Source organism: Manis javanica, chromosome 13, assembly GCF_040802235.1.
Source record: "Manis javanica isolate MJ-LG chromosome 13, MJ_LKY, whole genome shotgun sequence".
Classification (NCBI taxonomy): Eukaryota; Metazoa; Chordata; class Mammalia; order Pholidota; family Manidae; genus Manis; species Manis javanica.
The window spans coordinates 99,472,009-99,496,527 of record NC_133168.1 but is presented as its reverse complement, the minus strand read 5'-3'; the positions used below and the strand labels follow the sequence as shown (position 1 = coordinate 99,496,527).

Here is a 24,519-nt window from a genome sequence, read left to right as displayed (position 1 = left end):
GTGGCACAGTTCTGGGAATGGCCTAAATATCACTGATGGTAAGTTTTATGTTCTGTGTATTTTGCCACTATTTAAGGAGAGGAAGGAGAGGCTATGGCCCCCTCAGCAGGCGTCTCCCAGACTGTGATCAAGGGCTCAGGGAGAGCAGTGCCCTCCTCAGGGTCCAGTCTGGCTCCGGCCTGGCCAGCAAAGGACCGCAGAGGTGCACGGGCAGGAGGGAGGCCGCAGAACAGGCCCTGTGCATTGGCCGCTGTGGTCTGCACCAGCGGGGTCTCGCTGGCCCGGTGAGGGGGCTGACTCCTAGACACACCTGCATCAGAGTCCCTGAAAGACGAGGGCTGAGATTCAGGGAGGGGCCCCCGTAGCCCCTGGAAAAGCTGATGTGGGGAAAAGGGGTGCTTAGTGCCCAGGGAGCTGGGGGGTCACAGATCAAGGGTGCCACCTGGTCAGCTGCAGCAACCCCTCAGCCACATGCCTCACGCTCCTGGTGCTGCATTGGGAATGGGTGGGGGTGCGGCTGCTCTCTGCGCACCCCAGCAGGGCTGGGTTTCAAGTGTCCCAAGCCAGGGCGAGTGGGAGTCCCTGGACCTCCTCCCCGGGGGGCTCAGCCCCCGGTTCCTCACCTCTGTGGCTACGAGGCAGTGGTACCATGCAGGGGAAATTGCGAGGGTAGACAGGGCAGGAGTGACAGAGGCTTTGAAGGTGGCCATGTCTGTGGCCTGGGGGGGCCCCTGTGGCCTAGACCTTGCACCCCTGAACGATAAGGACACCCGGTGCTTCTGAGTCTGCACCTTGCCTCCAGGTTTGGCCTGCACGGCGCTCCTCCCCACCGTCGAGAGCACGCTGGCCGCTCGCGGGACCACTGCCTTTGAGGAGTCCACCCAGCTTGGTTTCCAGAGTTCTATTTGGAAAGCAACCCTCCCAGATGACAAAAATAGTCTCTGGACCCTGCAAATAGCTGATGCTGTGGCTCCAGCATGTGGCCCCAAAGCCCGGCATTGGCAGGAGTGCCGGGGCCGCCCCTGTGCCCGCCGTGCTGCCCTTGGCCAGGCCTCGGCCGGGTTGGCCTTGCAGCTGGGCCCACATTCTGCTGCTCTGGTCGCCCACCTGGGGGGACAGAAACCTCAGGCGGGACTTGGGGGGAGAGCGGGTCAGGTCCCGCCTCCCCCCCTCCCGCCTTTCAGAGGCGGCCGGACTCCTCCAGAACTTCAAACGGGCGGATGAATCACGGCTCTCCGTCGGGCTCGGGGTGGCAGCAGCCGGCTGAGGGGAAACCACTTCAACCAGGGCTTTCTCTTTCTTCACCCGCAGGGGAGTTGTGAGTGCTCAGAGTTCTGGAACATCCAGACACCTCGTGGGAGGCACGCAGCCCCCACACACCTGGAGGCGGCCGGACGTGTGTGTCTACACCAGGGGCCGGGCCACCCCTTCACGATGAGTCCCTAAGGCCAGTGCTGATGGGGGGATGAGAGGTGCTCGGGAAACTGAGGTGTGAGCCAATACTCTAGATGTCTTCATGAAGACTTTTTAAAGATGGGACTAACGTTTAAATGGTTGACCTTGAGTAGAGCAGATGACCCGCCATGACACGGGTGGGCCACACCTGATCAGTGAAAAGACTGTGGTCCCTCAAGGAAGGGATTCGAGGCCTTGGGACTGAGCCGCAGCATCAGCTCTTCCCGGGGTCCCTGGCCTGCCCTGCAGATCTCGGACTTGTCAGTCCCACAATCACGTGGGCCGACTCCTTGGAATCTCCTCCCTCTACGTACGCACAAACCCTACTGGCTCTGTTTCCCTGGCGGACTCTGGCTGACCCAGTGAGTAGCTGGCAGGGCAAGCGTGGACGTGTAAGCCACCTGGGTCTTCCAGAGACTCCGTGCCCCTCACCTGGCCCCCCGTCAGCTGGGGTCTAGGGCAGGCGACAGCCTCCCTGAGGCCACTTGTCATCCTTTGCAAAGTGGACATGAGGTTGGGGAGAAAGTGGCTTTGAAAAGTGTCAGGCACCCTCTTGGGTAAGAGGCCATGCATGCCTGGCCTACTGGTCTGCACGATGAAAGGGGGAAACTTGTGAGTCCTGGGTATCGTCCTGATGTCCCTCGTGGACTTCAAATTTGTCTACATCCATACACTGGAATATCACACAGCCACAAAAAGGGGCAGAGCCCTGACCGCACTACATGTGGACGGACCCTGACCACACGGTGCTCAGTGAGATGCCCAAGGCCACATGGTGTGTGACCCCATTTGTGTGACACGTCCACAATAGGCAGATCCACAGACAGAACGTGGGCTGGGGAGGGGTTGGTGGGGTGACTGCTCATGGGGACAGGGTTGCTGTAGGGGTGATGGAATGTTCTGGAACTGGACAGAGGTGGTGGTTGCACAACAGTGAATGTGCCAAATACCACTCACTTGGGCACTTCAAAATGAATGGCTAACTTCATGTCATGCAAATTATTAAAAAAAGTCTGTCTGCAAGCTGAGTGCCCACCTGTGCACCGTCTTATTTGCTTTGCTTGTTCCTGACTTCTGACAAGCAAGTGTCTGAGAGCAGGAACTGGCTGCCCTTTCTCTTTCTTTAGCATAAAAAGCAAACACACTTACTTAAATGAATTCAAACAACACAGAAGTGAAGAGAGCTGACAGTGAAGAGCCCTGTGTCCCCCTTCCTGGAGCACGCGGCTACCTTCTATCTGCATGTGTCAGCTCCTGGGGGGCCGGACATGGCTCTGCAGAAGAGGGCCAGAAGAGATGCCCCCGCCCCACGCTGGCCCTTTTGGCAGGGCCTGCAGTGGCCTTCACTGGGGCTCTGCAGGGAAGGACCTCCAGGGCTGGGGACTGGTGCAGCCCTGACACTGGGCCCACTGCATTTAAAAAGCACTGCACCCCATCAGGAATTCCCACGATGCAGGTTTACATCAGCTGTGTCTTTTCACTGGGAAAACTATGGTCCCGAGAGGTCAGGTGAGTGGCCCAAGGTCACACAGCAAGAGGCAGAGCTGAGCACAAACCGGCCTTCCTGCCAAGCCTCCAGGCCCAGGGGCTCTGCGTCCTTCACCTGCCGTCTGCCTGGCTCACCTTGATGCGCTCTATCCCGGCTTCGATGCGAAGTTGCTCCACCAGCTTCCGGGCCTGGGCTATGTTGTTAGTGGCTGACATTGTCTGCCATCAGCTCTGGGCCACCGACGTCCAGGAAGCTGCGGGGGGAAGCAGAGGATGTGAATGGGCTCTGAAGGCCCCAGGCTGGCAGGTGCAGGACAGGGAGGTAGGATGTCCCCTTCAGGAAACCCCTGCTGCCAGGATGCCGGAGTCTCCTGGTCCTGGTCCCACGGTTGGGGCGGGAGGTCCAGCTGAGCCCACCGTCTCCCACAGTCCCCTCCTGTGGCCAACTGGGGTTAAGTGCTTGCTGTTTGCGACCATCTAGGGCTCAGGAGAGTTCATGAAACCTATGAATTGGCTCCAGGTGTTCCGTGCTGACATCCGGGCCAGGTGTTTCTCCCAATGCCAGGGTTGAGGAGCGGGGAGTGGACAGAGCCTGAGTTCAGGAGTCCAGGAAGCGGGTGGGGCTGGGCAGACCTTTGGCCAGACAATTGAGGAGCTCTCTGCTTCTGCCACATGCATTGTACCACTGTCTGTGTGGGAGGCAGCAGAGCCAGGCCGCTGCAGAAAAGTAAAAGGCAGGCTGCAGATTTCCAAGAACTGCCTACTTTGCGGCGAGAGTGTATGGACCGTGGATACCACGGCACCCTGGGTGGATCTGCAGGCAGCTCTGCCGAGTGGAAGAAGCCAGTTCCCAGAGGGGACGTGCTGCGTGGTTCCGTTCATAGCACATCTTTGAGATGACAGAATTGTGACATAGAGGATAGATTCTGGTTGCCAGGGGGTAGGTGCAGGCCTGGCAGGGAGGGAGGAGTTTGGGTAGAAAAGGGCGGGTTCTTGCTGGAAATGATGAACATGCTGGCGGTGGAGGCGGACCTGCACACCTGCACTGGTGATAAATGTCACATGCACACAGCGACACTGCAGGACTCTGAGGGAGGGTGGGGGGGTGGGTCAACACCCATATCCTGGGGGTGCAAAGGGCCTACTTTGACAAAATGTTACCACTGGGGAAAATGGAGTGAATGGTGCAGGGGTTTCTCTCTGTGATCTGTTACAACTGCATGTGACTCTAGGGCAATCTCCACAGAAGTTTCAATATTAAAACCCACCACCACCAACCCTTCCACCCCAGCAGACATCCAGCCCCTGTCTGGGTCAGAAAAGGCCTGTGTGTCGGCTTTGGGAACGCAGAGCCTGAGTGCAGGCTCCCAGAGGACTCTGAGTCAGCACAGAGCTTCAAAGCAGCCACAGAACATCCAACTCAGGGAAAACCGCCCTTGGATCGACTTAAAAATACCTAAATTACTCAGTGCTAAATATAGGCGCGTCCAGAGAACAAACGGGCTGGCCCCACGGTGTATTTTCCTTGGAAGACAGAGCAGTCCTGGGCAGCACCCACACTCAGAGCTGTCCACCAGGATCCCAGGACCCCGGCCACCCTGGGCAGCCGGCCCCAACTGCGGCCTCCCCCCTAAGCATTAAGCCCAAAGCGCTGCTGGCTCCTGTTCAGGTGTGATGCCACGAGAGGCTCCCGCTGGACTGGATTATCACCCAGGCCCCCCAGAGGAGCCAGAGAAGGCTGCACTGGGGTGTGTGTGTGTGTTTGTGAGTGTGAATGTTTGTATGTGTGAATGTGCACATGTCTGTATGCATGTTTGCATGTGTCTGTAGGTATGTGTGCATATGAACGCCTGTGTGTATACATACAAGCACATGAGCAAGCACGGAGATGTGAGTGTCTGTGCATATGTGTGCTTATGTGAGTGGGCCTGACTGCACATGCACATATGTATGTGCGTGTGAGTGTACATGTGTGTGCACATGCCAGTGTGTGTGCATGTGTACCCGGTGTGTGCGTGCCGAGATGCCCAGACCAGACATTGGTTGCATCACCACAGCCCATGCAGCAGACTCGAGCCCTCATTCTGGCTGATGTCACAGCCTGTCACTGACTCACGGACCTGCCGTGGCCCTGGGACGGGGCTCCCCCAGTGGAGCAGGCAGAGGCGCTGAGTCATCTTAGAGAACAGTCCTCTGCAAGCGGCGCGTGACAGCACCACGCACCCGACCTGGCTGGACCTGCCCGGGCCCAGCAGAGCCTCAGCAGGCCCCAGAAGCCCGCCAGGGCCTTGGGAAGCTGGGGGAGAGGTGGGCAGCTCCAGGAGGGAGGGGTAAGGCGGCACTTCCTCAGTGGCGGTCTGTGAGAAGGCAGAATGGGGGGACACACCCAGCTGAGGCCGTTGGGGTCGGGTCCTATTCTACGGGGGTCCGTCCTGGGCACCGCGGGGCTGAGCAGCACTCCTGGGCCCCAACCCCTCGGTGCTGGGATCACCCCCAGTGTGGCGAGCACACGTGTCCCCAGATGGCGGCCAGTGTCTCCTGGGGCAGAACTACCCTTGGGGAAGATCGGACCTGGTATTTCACAGCCAAAGAGATTCCAGGTGAGGAGCCGTGGGAGGAAAGGAAAACATATGCAAACCAGTAAAACCGCACGGAACACTTATTCTCTATCACAGGCAAGTTACATCCGAGCAACTGGAGCCTACAGGGTGAACTGGGATCAATGGCCATGGTCATGGGCAAATATGTAAAACTTCCCGAGCAACACTAATGAAGCTACAGACCAGGACCGCTGACCCCGGGAGAACCCTGGGGACACATACACTGGGGGGTGACCCCTTCTGCCTCGGCCGGGTCCTGCTGGAATACAGAGCAAAGGACTCGTCCAGGCAGGTCACACAAGAAGTAACTTCACTGGTAAAAAACAAAGGGATCAGAGCGCGGCCTCATTAGCAGTGGAAGAAAGCAGGACGGAAGCACTGCGAGCAGCCGCCTCCCCTGCCCACGACACCAGGAAGGCCGGGGGCCCCCGCATGGTGGGGCTGCGATATGCTCGCTGCTGACTCTCTGGCCTGCTAAATCCATCTCTGCCCCAAAAACTGGACATCCAGAGCTGCGAGGCTGCCCTCTCAAATCCGTCGCTTGGGCATTTATCCCAAGGAGGAAAAAAAAATTTTTTAATTAAAAATAATTTTTTAAAATAGATTTAGAAGGTGTTTCCAACTGTCGTAGTTGTTACAGCGAAGAACTAGAATGAACCACAATTCCGCAATGAGGCAGCAGCTAATTCAATGGGACAGGTCCCTGGTGGGACACTGTGCGGCCGTTACAGATGCTACATGACCCAGAGCCGCGCGCAGGAGGCACGCGTGCAGGAGGGGCGGTGTGGGTCGTTTACCACCGTATTGAAATACGTGTGGGTAAAAGCAGAAAGGGGGCCTCAGCGAGGCCGTTTTGCCAGTGACCGTTCTCCTACTCTCCTTCAATGAGGCGCCTTTCATGGAGGCAGAGTGCGGGGCATGCAGTCTGTGAGAGCTCACATACCCAGATGACCCTGCAGCTGACACCGTGGCGATGCGGGGCGGAAGAACGCGATCTCCCTGAGATGCTGCCCTGTGTTGTCTCTTTGCAGCCAGTCCCTGCCACCCGTGGGCTCCGGAACCGTGGGTTCTTTCTCCGGAAAGTCTACAGACGGAGCCGTCCGGGTAGAGTCTGGCTTCTTTCACTTAGCACGATGCCTCTGCTGTTCACCTTGCCGGGGGACCGTCGGTCACATGTTCCTCTTCGCTGCTGCAGGGCATTCTGTCGCGGGGACAGACCACGGGTTGCTGACCCATCCACCACACGGGTGACATCCAGGTGGCCTCCAGTGTTTGGCGATTCTGAATAGAGCTGCGGCTTTCTCGGGAGTCTAAGTTTCCCTTTCTCTTAGGGACATCCCTGGGCGTGGGACTGCTGGCTTCCGGGACAGGTGCATGTGCAACTTTACACGTGAAACACTTTCTAGTTCCCAAAGCCACTGCACTATTCTGTATTTTGAACGATCACAGACAGACTCACAGGCAGCGGCAAAACAGTACAGTGTCCCATGCGGCCTCCATCTAGCATCCCCCAGCGGTGACACCGTATGTGACTGTGGGACACTATCAGGCCAGGACACTGACACTGGCCCTGTGCTGTGCCACGCACAGGTCCCGCCAGCCCTCCCACAGCTCGTGTATGTAGAAGGGACTGCTGTCACCACTGGCCCCTCTGGGAAGTGTGGCCTAATCCACACCTGTCCCGCCACCAGCCTAAGTGCCAAGCCCCTCACAGAGCCAGGGCACCTGCCCGCAGGACTGTCCCCAGGCTGCCAGGAACTCCACTGGGCAGAGGAGGCTTAGCACCCATGCTTGCTGAGAGGATGGATGGACAGATGCCAGTGACAAAGTGTGACAAAATTGGTGGCAGTTATCAGTGGAGAAGCGGAGGGCTCACGTCTGCGAAGCTGCAAGGTGGCAGAACGCTCAGGCCTGTTGAATCCCAGAGGCGTGTGCGCAACCGTGGGGAAGCTCCACTCGCCACTGGCCGGGGTCTCCCCCGCACTGTGCACACCGGGGCTGGGTCCTTCTCCAAGGGGCTCTCCTGGGCACCACGGGCGGTTGGGCGGCATCCTAGTCCCCCACCTGCTCTATGCCAGAGGCACCCCCAGCTGTGAAAGCTACAGATGTCCCCAGACCTTGCCCAGTATCTCCTGGGGGCAGAATCTACAGTCTTTATGGAACTCTCTGATCAGAAGAAACTGTGATTAAAAGAGGCTCATTTAGGCAAAACACAAACACATTTTTGGAACTGAAATGGTTATGATTTAAAAGAGAAGCTGTTGCACAAGGGGGATGAGTTTTCTTAGCAGCCAGCAACACTCTCTGGCTGAAGTCACACAGGGCCAGGGATTCCCCTGGAACTCAACTGACAACACACCTGGGGAGTGAGAGGCCATGGCTCCTGGGAGGAGGGGCAGGGGGCAGAGCCGCCGTGAAGGGGCAGACCCGGGTTGTGCACAGATCCCCCCAGCTGTGTGGCTTTGGGATAGTTACTGCCCATCTCTGAGCCCTGGTGAGCTCTGCTGGAATGCTCAGAGCACCACTTCCTTTCTGTGCCAGGCCTGGCAAACCTCCAGCTCCCCGAGTTCCCAAGCCAAGGAACAGAGCCCAGAGCCCAACAGCCATGGAGAGTGCCCAATTTGAGGGGCTTGTGGCAACTGCTAAATATAAGCACAGCTGCTGAACAGGTGGAACGAACGACAGGGAGACCTGGACATCCTGCACCCAGCGAATGTGGAAGAGCTGGTTTGCTGGCAGCTGTTGGGAAATTGCACTCTGTGGGACAAGAACAGGGCTTGCTGTGCCCGGATGGCCACTCCCCTCACCTGCCCAGGGGCCAGGGTGGGGCAGGGGGGTCACAAGGCCACCTGGCCAGGAGAGACTGGGCACAGTTCGCAGTTGATCACATTAAAACAGAAATGGATGAAATGAGTGCGAGGGCCAGAAAGCAAGAGCCCCCAAATGGTTCATTTTCATGTTGTCTGACTCAATGCATGCAAATCCCTTCCCCTTCTGAGCCACAAAGTAGAGACTGGATTCTTTTGAGCTCTGCTATGAGCTCCAAGAGTCCATGATTCAGTCACACCCCAGTCACTTCCAAGCTAGTTTTGGACACAATTAGAGGCTTTTAGTCTCTGGTGACCCTGAGTTGCAAAACTCTCCTGCTGAATCTGCATAACTTTCAGGTCTTGGGAAGAAGTGGAGTGATTTCTAGGGGCCTCGTTCCAAAGCACAAAGGTGGCCAACGAGTGCCTGAAGGTAGGGACTGGTGTGTGTCTGCAAGTGGGAGACCTCGATTCACATCCGGTTCTGCTGTGACCTGGGCCTTGGCTTCCCAACCAGAAAATAAGAGGGTTGTTTTAAAAGCTCAGAACAGATCCCCGTTTGCCGTTCTGTGGCTCCAAAATCAGGACGATCTACATTAATGGCCTCCTTCTAAGCCACCTGGAGTTTGGATACAAATCTCTATCTGAAGATCCTGACTTGCACAATGGGGGGGGCAGGCTAATAAGGATGGACGCTCCTGCTAAGGGCAGCTAAAAATGCTAGGCTGAATATAGAAGCATCTGCTTGAGGGCCCCAGAGGGTTATTAAGATAAGGAAGAATTTCCAGCCGGCATCTCGGGGAAGCCCAGGAATCTGGCTTTTAGAGTTACTTTTTGCAGGGGTGGAAGGTTTGCTAGGAGGCTGAGTGATATTTGCAAGGCTAGGGGCACAGAAGATGAGATCTAGGGCCTTCTAAGGGCAGAGAGCTCAGCACCCCCCCTCGGTATGGATGGGATCATCCAGTGTTGCATTCTAAGCACGCGGGTTCCCAGGAAGTAGACAGGCCCTGAAAGTGACTGCAGCTGAGTTCAGGATAATCTCAGTCCCTGGTACAGGATTGAGGTGACTCTGGATGCCGGGTGGAAGTAAACAAGAGTCCTCTCTGGCAGAAAATACCATCATCTTGGGCTCCCAAGTACTGCTACGAACAAGTCTGCACCCCAGTGTCTAGCGCACCATTAGAAATGACCAGGCACACAAGGAGACAAGACCACGTGAACAGCCATCAGCGGAGGTAACCGGCAGTGCAGACAGACTCACAGGGCTTCCCCGCGCTGGAGCTGAGGAAGACTTTAAGGCGACTGTGTTCTTTTGTTCAAGGCGGTAAATAGGTGAGACTGGAGTTTTAGAAGTGAATCGGAAACTATAGAAAAGAGACTCGGTGACCATGTGGAAAGTGCCAGTAGTATCTGAAATGTAAGAACTCAATGGGAGAAAGAGCAGCATTAAAGACACAGGGGAGAAAGATGGCGGATCGGAAGACAGTTCAAGGGAAAAGATTCGGAAGGAAGCGCAGAGACACAAGGAGAAAGCGACCACAGAAGAGAAGGTACCAGGTGTAGAGGGTGCAGAAAGGTCCGATCCAGATGCGATGGGGATTCTGGAGGGAGGGGACAGAGGGTGGGGCAGAAGCAATCTCCGAAGAGCTAGTGACTGACAGTTTTCCAGAACTGATGATGAAAAAAGACTGCTTCGAGCCACAGATCCAGGCATCCGAGAACCTCAGGCAGGATAAACGGCTTCAAAACTGACAGCGAAATGGCCAGTAAGTACATGAAAACCTGCTCAATGAGTAGTCATCAGGGAAAGACAACTGAAAACCATCATGAGAAGCTGCTTCGTAATCACTCAAATGGCAGAAATGAAAAAGACTGATCACACCAAACATGGGGGAAGGTGTGGAAATGCTGGAGATTTCACACATTATGGACTGGAGTGTCACACAAGACAGCCACTCTGGGAAATGTATGAGCAGTTTCTTGAAAGGCTAAATGCATGCTTAACTTATGACCCAGCAATTCCACTCCTAGGGATTCACCCAAGATAAATGAAAACGTGTCGCCACAAGAGGACTTGTACAAGATGTTCGTATGTCTTCACTTATAAAAGAAAAAAACTGGAAACAACCCAAATGCCCATCAACAGAACGGATAAACAGACCATGGTAATGCATACCACGGAGTGTGACGGTGCAGTGAGAAAGCCACATGTGCGATTCTCAGGAATCTGTTGTCAGGCACAGGAGACAGACGTGGAAATGTTCTATGTCTCGACTGAGGTGCTGGTGTCCATAGGTGTGTGTGTTTGTCAAAGTTCATCACCCCCTACGCTTAAGATCTGGTCATTTTACTGAGTGTGAACTGTACCTTAATAAAGACTGACAAGTGGGCGGCCCCAGTGAAAATTCTAGACCTGGTGAAAATAAGCTTCAAGCTTTAAGGTGCAATACACACATTTTCAGACAGACAGAAACAGACTGTCTCACCAGCAGACCTGCCTTGCTAAAGGTAAAAGGAAAGGACGTTAGGAAAAGATGACCCGAGAGGAAAGGCAGGGAATGCCAGGCCCAGGGAAGAGCAAACAGAATAAACAATGGCGAGGGAGGGACCTGATAGAACGATTCAAAAGTTCCTGTGAACATACACAAAGGGAGAAACCCTGGAAAAGCCTTGGTATTCTATGCTTCTGCCTTAAAAATGTTATACTATTTTTTTTTGTATCGTTAATGTACAATTACATGAACAACATTATGGTTACTAGAATCCCCCCTATTATCAAGTCCCCCCCACATACCCCATTCCAGTCACTGTCCATCAGCGCAGTAAGATGCTATAGAATATGATACTATTTTTTACTGTGCTGTTTTGGCGGCTGGATCTCTGAATCTGCAGGTGTTTAGCTAAGAACATCTCTTAACTGTGTGAATTTACACACACAAACATTGAACTTAGCATCTGAATAAATGTCTATGTGCATCTCCATCTGCTGCCAGAATGACAGGGCCCAAGGCCAGCTGTCCCGAGACTTCTCAGCCCAGCCGGCCCCTCCCGGCACTGCCACCAAGCAGCCCCCTGCAGGGCCATCCCCCCAGGGGCATCTGCTCCCTCCATCCCTCCTCCCAGTGCTGGAGGGAGATTCTGAAAACGCTCAGGTCCGTTCAGCCCCTGCTCCTCGGTGAATCAAGCACAGAGGCAAAGCTTGTCACTGCCCTCTGCCAGGTACTCCTCCCGCGGCCTCTGTCCTGTCTGTCACGGACATGCTTGCGACCCCACCCAGATTCATGTTGAAGTCCTACCCCCACTGTGCTCTCTTTCTCCACCGTCTGAATTGTGGGTGCTCCCCAGGTAGCACAGTGCGCCACCCGGGGCCCCCCTGCGGGGCTCATGCCTTGCCTGGGACCTGCCTGATGCCTGACGCCCAGCGGACTGGTACACCTGCCTGCCTGCCTGTCCTCGATGTCTTTCTTTAAAATACCTTCTGCCCGGGTGCCCTGAATCAACTTGCCAGGAGAAATCTCACTGTGTGACTTCTCTGCTTAAAACCACCCCAAGGTGAAATTTTAAAGAGAAAGAGGACACTTGGTATCAGTGAAATTGCACAGCGTGTGGCCTTCTGTGTCGGCCTTCCTCGCTGGCTTCTCTCTCTCTCGTGCATCTGACATGTTTTCAACAGTTCGTCCAGGTTCCAATATGTGTCAGCACTTTACTCCTTTTCATGGCTGAGTTTTGTACCCCATTGTGTGTACAGAGTAAAATGTTAAAGCAAATATTTTTTAAAAGAAAAGAAAATACCTTATCTTGCTGTTACTAAAACAGAAGCTATTTGTTTTCCTAGTCAGAGTTAAAGTGGAAGATGAAAACAATCAATGGCTTCTCGGAGCAAAAATATAAGATCCGTGTCTTTGGTTTGTAGACCAGGGATTACTGCCTGTTTTTACAGATGTGGACGCTGGTCTGTGTGTGTGTGATGCACATGATGGAGTGCGGGGGACCAGTGCTCCCCCCAAAGCCTGGGCTTTCTCATCCATAAAATTCAGACCTAGAGAGCCGGTTCCTTTCCACTTGTCATATTCCTAACTTAGAACTTTTACAACAGCTTCGTGCTATATACATATCATCAGTGAGCTGTCAGATGCGCATAGGTAAAGCTCGCCGCTTGCGGCCTCTGACACACACACATGCCTGTGAGACCATTGCTGTAGCCAAGATGACGACCATACCTGTCACCCCAAAGGCTCGGAGGCGCGCTGGTTTCTGTTACGGCTCAGAGGCTGAGAGTTTTTGCTCCGCTCTGGCTCTGCTTTGCAGACAAGGAAACTGAGTCCCAGAGAGAAGCAGTGATCTCTTCAGTCATCCAGCTAGCAAGCTGCGGAAATGGAATTAAAAAATAGTGCCCACCCGGGGAAGACCGTGTAGCACGGAGAAGACAAGTAGTGACTCTATGGCATCTTAGTACACTGATGGACAGTGACTGCCACGGGGTATAGGGGGACTTGATAATATGGGTGCATGTAGTAACCACATTGTTTTTCATGTGAAACCTTCATAAGTGTGTATATCAATGATACCTTAATAAAAAAAAATAGTGCCCACAGTCCCTATTATGGGTGAGGACCACAACGTCAGGCATCACGAAGGCACTGCTGCCCGTTTTCATGGATGGAGGGACTGAGGCTCTAAGTACATTAATAACCTTCCCAAGACCACGCGCTGGCCGAGGTTGGGCTGGGGTCTGGGTCCAAGGCCCCACCAAGGGCTCTCTGGAGACTCGACCCCGGGGCAGCCTGGCCATAACACAACACTGCCTGTCTCCCTCCTCGCTGGTCCCCCTCACAAGCCTCAGAGGTCAGGGGTGGCATGGGCTTTGTAGCCTCCAATCCTCCAAGGCCCTGGTCCGTTTAGCAAAGGATTCCGGGAGGAAGACCTAGGCTGCTCCCGGGGCTGATGGTCTGCGGTTCTAGGGCCCGATGCGCGGGGCCGCCCCAGAACCTCACAGCGCTCCTCTCCTCCGGGGGAGGGGGGAGGCTGGCCACTGTTTGCACTTTCAGCAGACTCTGCGGAATGCCCGAGCACCGGTGTCAAGGGGCACTGGGTGCGGAGCTGTCTGGCCACGAGGGTTGGAGGGAGCCCTGAGTGAGGTGCAGCAGCGGTCTCAGCTGTGTGCCTCCTGTCCAGCGCTCTGTAAGCGGTGCTGGGGCTCTTTGAGCTTTTTTGCCCCAAGGACTAGAGCTGCTTTTTCTGCCAGTGCCTGCCAGGGCTGTCCATGTGTGCCTTCCCTGAAAGGTGCCATCATCTCTGCACCCTGAGGATGACCTGGGAGGGTGTCTCAGGTTCGTGTTTCTGCCCCTTTCTCTTGGTGACACGGGCTTGGTGTTCTACGGCACTGGAGCTGTTTCCATCTTGGAGAGTTGGATGGAGTCACAGGCGTTAAGACCACAGGACAGGCCCAGATGTAGGAGCTCTAAGATGTCATTCAGACTCCGGGTCTTGCCAAGATGCTTAGCGTGACTGTGTATCTGGACTGCCCACAGGGAGATGCATGGCAGGTAGGCACCCGAAGCCCCTGGTGTGCAAAGCCAGGATGCAGGCGGCAGGCTGGGGCTGGGCCCTGCAGTGACCCTGGGGCTCTGAGGCCGACGGGAAAGTGGACTAGCTTGCTGCCTCCTGCTGGGTGTTCAGGGAAGCTCACACGTGGCGGGTGTGCCTCAGCTGGGCAGACACGGAGGCTGCCCAGACACTGGTGCGGGGGCTGGCGTCCCCTGCAGACCCAGGGCTGCTGATGCGGCTGCTCTCCTCAGCCTGTGATCCCAGCTCCACCCCCCAGAGGTGTTTTCCAGCTGCCCAGGAAGCAATGACAGCGAGACACAAAAATGCTGGTGATCCGTCTGAATTCCGCACATAGCTCTCATAGCTGGGACGGTGCCCCTCCTGGACGGCTGGCAAACCCTCACCAAGCCGCAGCCCTGCCCCACTTCTTCTTACCAGAAAAGAAAGAGCGGGATTCCAGTGGAGGCTTCTGAAAGTTGGCCGGTGGGGCTGTGTAAAAGGAAAGGAATGTGAAAAATGTGCCTGGCAGGGCGAGAGGGGCCTTCGAGGAGTGGCGGGCGGTTCCGGTGGTTCAGCAGTCAGCGAGGCGGGGGCTGCTGAGGACCCCTCCCCGTCCGTGCACGTGGCCCAGAGGAGGGAGGTCAGGTCTGAGGTCTGGGCTGGGGGAATGTGGAATGGGGTTTCTGTGCCCCATGAGGTCAGGATGCCCAGAAGCTTCTGGCAACGGGTGGACGCCAGGCACACAGCGCGGCCAGGCTGGAGGGAGGCAGCTGGGTGTTTGTGTTGTCAGTTCCATGCCCCATTTGTGACAGTCCTGGGGCCAGTGTGCAAGGGAGGCCAAAGCTGGGTCTCTTCTTCAAGGGCGACATTCTCCAAGTCGATGAATTCCCTAGGCGAATTCCCAAGCTCATGAAAACAGGGGCTGGTGGTAGTAGAAGGTAGTAGAAGGTTCTGGAGCCAGCTCTCTTGCCACCCAACTACTCTGTGCCTCAGAGAGGCACATCTCCCAGGAGCAGCATGAGCCGGCAGCAACCCAGCAGGGGCTCCGCCAGGGGCTACGCACCCATTTGAGGGACAAAGTAAGGTGGGGCAGACACCCTTCTACGATGACCCGATGACCTTGTATGATCCCCTCACCTTGAGCGTGAGCAGGACCCAAGAATCTGATGAGATATTGCTCTGGGCAAAGGTCCTGGCATGTGGCACAGGTGACTTTAAGAACAGGGTATCATCCTTGGTGGGCCTGGTCTAATCAGGTGATTCCTTAAACAGGAGGGGAGAAACTATGTGACGCTTGAAAGGGATTCGATGCACGGAGATCCTCTGTTGCTAGCTTTGCAGAAGGAGGGCCAAGGGTGAGGAATGGGGTCAGACTGGGAGCTGACAGTCAGCAAGGGAATGGGGACCCTGGTTTTGCAGCTGCAAGGAACAGAATTCTGGAACAACTGGAATTGGCTCGGAAGACCTCAAGCTGCAGATGAGGCCTTTTGACTTCGGCCTAGTGTGACCCTGCACAGAGGAGCCAACTATGCCATGGCCACACCTCTGACTCCAGAATTGTGAGCCATCACGCGGGGGGTGGTGTAAGCCGCTAAGCTTGCAAGTTTGTTACACAGCAGGGCTAGCTGATACATAGGCCGTGGTGAGACTGAACTGGGTCTCCGTGCTGGACATCAGTCCAACAATTCCAGCTGGACCCTCACCACCCACTGCTGAGTGTGGACACTGATTTCTGCCGTATCCCTTTTTGGCTGCCCTGAGATGCAGACAGAGCATTCAGACCAGAGGAGTTTCCCATGGCTTGTCCATTCCCGGCCAAACCGCTCCCTGTGGCTCCTGGAAACTGGCACGCGGAAGCCACATGCATTCTGTCTTCTGCTGGCACAGGAAGTCAGCCTCAGTGAACCCCAGCTTGGAGAGTGTGTTGGCCGCTTCCCGGCAGGGTCGCCTGCTCTTCCCCAGGCCCGTCACTGAGGCGCACGGGCTGTGCGGCCTGGCGGGCTGGTGAGTCACAGTCCCTGGAAGGTGGCCTTGAAGAGAGCGGGGGAGCAGCTGGCAGCAGGAGCCTGTGTCCCCCTGGGGTTGCAGAGCTGAGCTCACGCTTTCTGGCAGCACGCGGGGAGGGGAGCGGAGAGGGGGAGGCAGGCGGGCAGCAGCGACTCCTTGTCTTCAGAGAGCACAGAAACAGCCTTCGCTTTGCTTTAAAACTTCCGGTACTGGGAGCTTGATAGCTCACCGTGCTTCTGGATTCTTCCCTCCCAGGGCCAGCAGTCTGACCCCCAACCCCTGCCTGTCATCAAGCAGGAAGGAAAGAAAACAAACTCCCCCCCCAAAACACAAACCTCCAGCCAGATTGGACAGGAGGACAAACAGTACGTGGCTGAGAACGCGGGCTCTTCCCCAGCCGAGGGAGGACTGCTCCTGGGTACACAGTGTTCAGAAGAGGAGACAGCGTGTGATGTTGAAAGAGGAAAAAAAATCCCAAACCAAAACAAAATGAGCTGCAGGTTTGGGAAAAGTGGAGGCCCCGAGGTCCTGTCTGTTAGAACAAGCTGCCCACTTGTCAGGCTGAGGAGCTGGGCTTTGTGGATGGCTGCGTCCTTGACCAATGTACATTTCTGGCACACCTAGTGTGTGCCTGAGGCTGTGGCCCTGCACACCTCCGGAGGACCTCTGCACTCTAGTCCCTGCTCTGATCCAGGGGCAACAAGGACACTGGGCCACGTGTGAGGACACCTGTGGGCATCACACTGGGGGTGCACCAGCCATTGAGTGGGTGGGGTAGGGGTGCTGCTCGACCCCCTACAGTGCCCAGGACAGTCCCCTGACAAAGAATGACCCAGCCCTCATGTCAGCAGTGCAGACAGGGGGACCTGCTTGAGCCGAAGCGTGCAGACAGCGGTGGAGGGCACACCCTGGATGTCAGGGGCGGGAAGTTGGGGGAGGGGCACGTGCCTCCATGTGTCTCCAGCATCTGGGTTGGGGTCACTCCCTGGCCTTCCCGACCTCCCCTCACCCCTTCGGCCACCAGCAGGCTCACCCAGAGATCCACAGAAAGCCGTGGGCACTGCCTTGCCCTCCGGACTTCAAAATGAGGCAGATGTAAGATCTCTTTGACCACCCCCCACCCTGGCAAACAGGGACCGAGTTGGCACCGCGCCGTCTATCGCCCACCTCCAAAGTCCCTCCAGGGCCGGCCCTCAGCTCCAAGCCCCAGGCCTCCCCCAGGGCCTGAGGCTTCTCCAAGGTCTTGGTCACCAGGGCCAGGCATGGGGAAGGGCAGCCATGCGAGGGCCTTCTCTGACTCTTGGTGCATCCGTGACCTTTTGGGAGGGCTGTGGGGGCCGTGGACCTCTAGCAGGGATTCTGCCAGGCAGACGTTTCCCGGGAACACACGTGCCCCCTGGAAAACAGCGTCTTGTGACTGTCCCCGTCAGCCTGGTCCTTTTGTGCGCAGGCTAAATTGGTTCCCGTGCAGCTATATTTAGAAAGGGCCAGGGAAAAGGGGGTGAATGAGGTGCCCACAGGCTAGGGAGAAAGAGTGCTGCAGGGAAAGCGGGCACTGCCATCGCTGGGAGCCTGCAGCCCGGAATGAGCCGGCTGGTGGGCGCGGGCACACAATGAGGCCCACGGTGACGAAGGGTGACGATGCGGCTGATGTGGCAGCAGAAGAAAAGGCTCTCTCTGTGCCCCTGGAGGATGGCTGCAGTCATGTGAGACTTTGCAAGCTTGGGAGGCAGCCCGGCCAGGATGCTGCGTGTGCCCGTGGCTCATGGCACTCCTGCTCTGGGCTTCCCGGCACCGAGGAAATGCCGTCACCCTGGGCCTGTGAGGGTTGCGGCTTAGAAGCCAAAAGGCACAAGGGCTTGGGAGGTGGACACATATCCAGGCCTTCCCACAGCAGGTCCTTCTCTACCTGGGCCCAGGCAAACTCCTACAGATCCTGTAAAGCCCTGTGCCACCTCTGAAACCTGGTCCACTGTCCACGCACAACCACGCTGCACCAAACCCCTTCTTGGGGCACCTGCAGTGACCTGGGCCTTCCTTGGGCACCGTGCACATTTCTTGTGTCTGTCACAAATAACCACCAACTTGGTGGATTACAACCAACACACATTTATGACTGAATAGCCCTGTGGCTTAGAAATCTGAAGTGGGCCTCACTGTGCTAAAATTGAGGTGCAGGCAGGGCCGGGTCCTCCAGGGGCCCCGGGAGAACTGTGTCACCTATTCCAGTGTCTAGAGGCCCCATGGCCTCAGCTCGGGGCCCCTTCCTCTGTCTGCACAGCCTGCAGGGCAGCACCTTTCCATCTCCCTGACCCTGACATCCTATCTCCTCTCATACGGGATAGGGCCTTGTGAGGACCCTGGGAACCCAGGGCCACCCCCATGTCAGGGGCCTTGACTACCCCCTCTGCAGGGTCCCTTTTGCATGGAAGACGTCACATTATAGGCTCCAGGGGTTAGGATATGGACATCTTTGAAGGCCAGGGCCAGGAAGCTGGGCACCAGAGGGCCACCTGCGTGGAAGGAATGGGCAGCCACGTCGCAGGTGTTCACCGAAGAGGCTGCTTCCAGAAACTCACTCCCAGGACCAAGGTCTCTCCCAGGACAGGGGACTCCGGGACCAGGCAGCTGGCAGCAGAGCACCTGGCCACACCTGGAGGGACAGTGGAGGCCACTTGCTCTGCAGACATTGGGGGACCCTTGCTCTGGTCAATGCTCAGCGTGTTGGAGGCTCAACACTGCATCGCATAGCAAACGATCGGTGGTCCCCGAGTCTCTGAGAAACCTCCATAGACACCCACCCTGCCACTGACGTTGTTGGAAAGTCCTGGGATAAAACAGGCCCAGAAAGGCTCTTACTGAGGGCTACTTATAATTAGGAGCATTTTTCACATTAAAATAAAAACAAAGCCCAGCCAGCGAAGTGATCAATTGAACAGTTTTAGAGACTTGCCTGGTGTGGGGAGCCAGAGCCTCAAGCAGGGGTGACTGTGTCCCCCAGGGGACACTCTATGGTTGTCACGACGAGGGGTGCTCCTGGCATCGAGTGGGTGGGGCCCAGGGTGCTGCTCACCCCCCACAGTGCCCAGGCTGGCCCCCAGAGAATGACCCGGCCCCGAATGTGGGCAGTGCTGAAGGGGAGACACCCCCCGTGAAATCTGCATGCTGTTTTGGTCGCCTCGGGCCTCAGTGGGAAGCCCAGCTCCAGGCACCGGCTCCTGGCACACACCACGACCACGAATGCTCAGTGCCGAGGCAAGGCACACCCTGGGGGGTTCCCGGTGCAGACAGGAGGGGTGGGGTCGAATGCCAGGGCGCTCTGCATGCACTACAGCAGCAGCAGTACATCTGGATGGAACCCCTGCTTGGGCACCAGGGCCTGACCTCCAAACCGAGCAGTAGGGCCAGGGAGCCGATCGTAGGCTAGTGTGCAAGTCTGGGCCCGTGAGGTTACCTCGGGGCCTTGACTGAGATGCTGGTGGGCTGCGTTCTCCTCTGGGGATGTGTACGCGGACCCAAGGACCCCATTGGCGCTGTGATGCTATAAGCATGGAGACTTGGTGTCCCCTGTGGAAGCTTCCAGATGGGGCAGCTGCAGCTACCCCTGCTGAGGGTCCATGGTGCAGAGCCCAGAACCAGGGGAGAAGGGATCTCCGTGCCCGGGTGGCAGCAGAGGCACCAGGGTCAGCTCTGGATCTGCAGGAAATCGCTCCTGGGAGTGAGTTAATCTCGGCTTCCCAGCAGCCTCTGCCCCAAGATGGGGTTTCCATGACCTGCACGGAATTTCTAACAATGAGATTGAGTGTCTGCTTCTGCTCACACTGACATCCCTTTTCTTGGCCGCCCAAATTCCATTATGCCTTTCCTTGTTAGTGCAGAAACGCGGCCAAGCCTTGGGCTGCCCAGGAGTGCCCAGGTCTCGTGTGGCTCCCGCTGGGAAGGGGAACTGCAGCTGCCTGGGGCCGGGGGCCTTACTCCTGGAGTCTCTGCAGGACTTAGGGAAGCCGGCCTGGGCCGAAACTGGCTCCTAGAGGCGGGGAGAATGCGCCCAGGTGGTGCTGTGGAGTCCTCCCTGGGGCTCTGCAGGGCTGGGGTGCCGGCTTTCTGAGGGTCTCGGGCAGCACCTCCCAGCTCTTCCTTGCTGGCTTGCTGGTGAGCAGCTGTGTTTAAGAGGCCCACGTGGTGGGGGGCTGCGGGGGACAGCTGGGGGCCGACGGCAGCCTCGGCTGACAGGCAGCAGGTCCCCAGGTGCAGTCTCACAACTGCAAGGAAGTGAATACTGCCAACACACGGAGGGAGCTGAGGAGCAGATTCTTCCCAGCTGAGCCTCCTGGAGAGACTGCACCCCAGCTGACACCTGGGCGGGGGCCGGTAGGACCCCGAGCACGGGACTCAGTCAGGCTGTGCCCGGACTCCTGGCCCGCACAGCGACTGTGAGATAGCGCGTGGGCGGAGTAGCACTGCCAACCGCTACAGCAGAGAGCGCGGCCTAGAGAGAGGACCCAGGCCCAGAGGAGACGGCGGGGATGCGGCTGGAGGAGGCCTGCTGGGATGTTCCCCTGTGTTACCCTACAACGTCACGTCAACGGGCCTTCGGCTCCTAAATTAGTCAACTTGACTATAAAGGCAATATAAACAGAAAATGTAAAAATAACACAAAATAAATAATAATGCCTCCTGACCCCAAAACCCTTGACTAAAATGATGGTTGTAGGAAGGGACGGCCATGTGCCCTGCTCCGAGAGACAAACCCAAGGCCGTGCAGGTGACAGAGTGACAGAGCCAGGAGGGAGGCTGCGTCCTGCCTGGGGGGCGTCCACAGCCCCCAAGGTGCGGCCGGGAAGGAACTGCGCCAGTGAGCGACAGCGCTTGCTGGTCAATGAATTCCCAGCCGAAGAGTCGTTCTGAAAGGAATCCATTCATCATGGTTCGTTTGCTGGGCTTTCCAGCAAACTGCCTGGCCCACTGCGGACCCTTTCTCCACCGCTCGGCGCTGTCCAAAAGCCCGGGGCTTTCCTGCCCCGTCAGACACCAGGCTGGCCGCCGTCCTGTCTCCTCCGCGCCGCTGGTCCTGCGACCCCTCGCTGCAGGAGCCTGGCATGCCCGCTCGCACTGGGAGGACCCACGCCTGACACAGCAGGGACGCCGTCTCGTGCTCACCAACCACCTCCCGAGGCACAGGCCACGCGGGAGCTGGGATCCCCTCTCTGCCTGACCCCTCACTTGGGCATGTAGGCCTGCCTCTCCCTGGTCACCTCGGTGTATCCACGCAGCACTGGACACCCAGGAAAACCACCTCACCATGGCTCTGCCCCCAGCCCCGTAGACTCCCCAGCACCGGTTTTCTCCCCTTTTCCCTTACATTCCTTTTTTAAAAAATAGCTTTACTGAGCTATAAATTTGGAGACCATATAATTCACTCATTTGAAGTATTCAGTTCAGTGGGTTTTGGGGTATATTACACGATTAACTTCTACAAATCGTGGTAAAGTATATGTAACATAACATTGGCCATTTTAACCATTTTTAAGTGTACGATTCTACGGCTTTAAGTACATTCACATTATTGTGCAGTCATTGCTGCTGGTTAGTTCCAGAACATTCCGTCACCCCAAATGGAGGCCCCATCCCCATGAGCAGTTACTCCCCAGCCCCCGGCACCCACGAGCCCACATTCTGTGTGGGTCCACCTGTTGGGGACGTGTCACAGGAACAGAGTCACACCGGGTGGCCTTCTGTCTGGCGTCTCACTGAGCACCATGTTCAGGGCCCGTCCATGTGCAGCTCCACCCCTTTTCCCGGCTGTGTAATATTCTGGCGCGTAGGGGGACTCCTGTGGCTATCCATCCACCCATCGACGGACACTCGGGTAGTCTCCACCTTTTGTCTGCCGTGAATCCTGCCACAGCAAACACGGGTGCGCAAACATCTGTTGAAGCGTGTGGCTTTTTAAAGCCTTGATCCTTCACTCTCCTCACTCAACTCCTAGTGTCCCCACCCTGACCATACCAGGGAAAGGGATGGCGGCCCTGGAGGACTCTGAGGGGCCCTGTGCACATGTGCAGCCTGGGGGACCCAGTGACAGCTAGTTTTACATGCCCACTTAGCAGGGCCACTGGATGCCCAGATCTGCGGTCGGACAATATCCTGCCTGTTTCTGTGAGGCTGTTTCTGGATGGGATTAACACTGAAACCAGGGGACTGCATTGGGGAAGGAGAGAGATCTCAGATCCAGGCCCTGGCTTTGCGCCGTCAGGAACTAGGACGGGAGGCGTGAGAGAAACCCAGGGCCAGCAGGAGGAAGGAAATGACAACAGGCGAACAGAAACGAAACAGAGGCGAGAGGAGCCTAGAGGGGGAGTCAATGAAACCAAAAGTTGGCCCTCTGGGAAGGTTGGCAGCGCTGGCAAGCCTCAAGTCAGTCGGACTGAGAGAGAGGAGAGGAGAGGAGGCCGGGAGCAGGGGCCAGGAACGAGAGTGGGGCACCACTGTGGGGGGACACCATGAGCGCTGGCGGAACCCGGCGGGCTGGGTCGCCTGCAGGAGACGGGAATGTTTCCTGGACACGCACGCGTCACCCACTCGGCCGCGACGCCGGGTCCCGCTCACGTTCAGCAGAGAGCTACTTCCACGCCCGGCACTGGGCATCTTTACATCTACAGCCTTGCTTAACCTCTGCCACACTCCTGCCAAGTTGGAGGATGTCGTCTCCGCCGCAGGGGGGTGGAAGGAGTCTGCCCGAATGTGACAGAGCTCAGAGGCGGGCCTGGGATTTGAACTCAGGTTTCCTGGCTCTGCGCCCAGAGCTCTGTTCTCAGTGACACAATTCCTAGGGTGTCATGTGCTTATGAAGTACTGTGGCTTGTTTGTTCCTTTTTCTAAAAAAAAAAACAAGAGATTCCAAACTCATGAAGTAAGATCAAATGCTACATACCTTTTTCAGTTTTTCCAAGAAGTACCTGTTTAAAAAGAAAGAGAGAAATAATGCATGGTTAAATATTTTTTACTTAACCATCTCCAGCTTTTCTCAGACTAATACTTGGCTGTCGCCAAAAATGTGGCATGGTTATTGGAAACAGCCATGTCCCCCACAGACACAGGGGATTCTAGAGGACCCACTTTACAACCGATCCATTCAGGAGAGGCAACTGTGTTGCTTTGAGGGGGCAGGGGTTGGGGGTAAAGCTTTTTCTGGAACTTGTATTATTCCATGTCGGAACACAGGGAACCCAAGCCATGGTCCAGTCCATCGGACAGGACATACCAGCACAAGAAAAACAAAATATTCAGGAATCGGGCCTTGAAATGTAATGCTGGGTGTTTTTCCACGTCTGCTTTTCTGCTTTGATGGGAGCCACGTGCCGGGGCGAACAGGGAGAGGTGGAAAACGTGAACTCGGGCAAACCAATTAACCTCGGGTGGGAGAGGTGACAGGTATATGGGAGCAGGAAGGAGAGTGACCCGAGGCTGGCCGCCCAGGGCCAGGAGGTCAGCAGGAAGGGAAGGATGTCCCCAAGGTCAGCCCGGGGGTGGGGTGGGGACTCAGGCACTTTGGGGCTGCCGTTTCCCCCAGAACAGGACCCCCAACCCCACGGGAAACCCCGCATCTCTGACGCTTAATGCTCACAGCATAAGGGCCCCAGGGGGACTGCCACATCCAGCTGTCAGGGGGACCCCAAGGCAGAACGTCTGCCTACATCCTGCTCTCCACACAGCATCAGCCGCCCTGAGAATGTGACACTCAGGGAGGCACCCTGGCCCTAATTCCCGCCAAGGCCTCGAGGAGAGTGAGTGGTAGCCCCCCCCCACCCATCCCCCTGCGCCCAGCTCCAGCTCCGTCTACACGGCCAGCCCCTGCCTCCTATTTGCCCATGAGGAGGCTCCAGGCTACGGAGGCGTTGCTGCAAGTCTACACGTTCGCATCAGCCAGACAGAGGCCTTGCCTGTGCTCCCAAGGGGCACCCCTACAGCTGCCCAACCACTGCCAGCAGATAGACGCCCCCAAGCTCTACGGCAAGGCCAGTCGGGGCTCCTCCTGCTGCAGGCGTGCCCTGTGGAGGTCAACGGCAGGCACTGCACCGGCCAATGCAGGCCAGACTTCCTGAGCCGGGGCCTGCCTGCGGGTGAGGCTGGTTCCCCCGGGCTCCCACGTCCCCTGTGGTGTCTGAGAGCCCATCCTCTGTCTTTGCAAACATGAGCTCTTTCCACAAACCAGCGGGGTTTTTCCCCCTACCTGAAGGGACGCACTGGAGCTGTCACTCCTGGGCCAGGGCTGGGGGCCACGGGAGCCTTTCTCAGCGCTCTGGGCGCCAGAGGGACGGCATCAGAGGCTAGACGGCCTGAGGTGGAGAGGAAACCTCCTGCCCCGGGGCCCAGCAGGGGAGACCCGGTGGAGGCTCCGGGAGGTTCCAGGGTGATAGCCACAGGAGGCAGGTGGCTGGGTGGCTTTCTCTAAACCCTAGGCACCGCTGACACTGGGGCAGGTCGGGCAGGTCATTCTCTGTGGGGGGCCAGCCTGGCAACCACTCAATGCAGGAGTGTGCACCAATGTCCCCCCAGAAACTGCTGAGTGCTGCCGGGGGGCAGAATCCCCCAGTGAGACCCCTTGCATAGAG

General features: G+C 56.8%; 1 protein-coding gene across 2 annotated transcripts in view; it reads right to left on the bottom strand.

The window, feature by feature from the left end:
* Positions 1-24,519, bottom strand: part of GNG7 (G protein subunit gamma 7) — a 103,292-nt gene that overhangs the window by 3,705 nt on the left and 75,068 nt on the right. Inside the window, exons 3-4 of one of the 2 annotated variants that reach the window (XM_037018222.2) lie at positions 22,839-22,863; positions 3,079-3,197 (exon numbers count right to left, since the gene is read on the bottom strand). In XM_037018222.2, coding sequence (XP_036874117.1) covers positions 3,079-3,159 — 81 coding nt within the window. In that variant the 5' untranslated portion in view covers positions 3,160-3,197; positions 22,839-22,863. Of the gene's footprint in view, positions 1-3,078; positions 3,198-3,446; positions 3,501-22,838; positions 22,864-24,519 lie in introns of those variants that run through there. The other variant, XM_037018224.2, reaches the window with a different exon arrangement.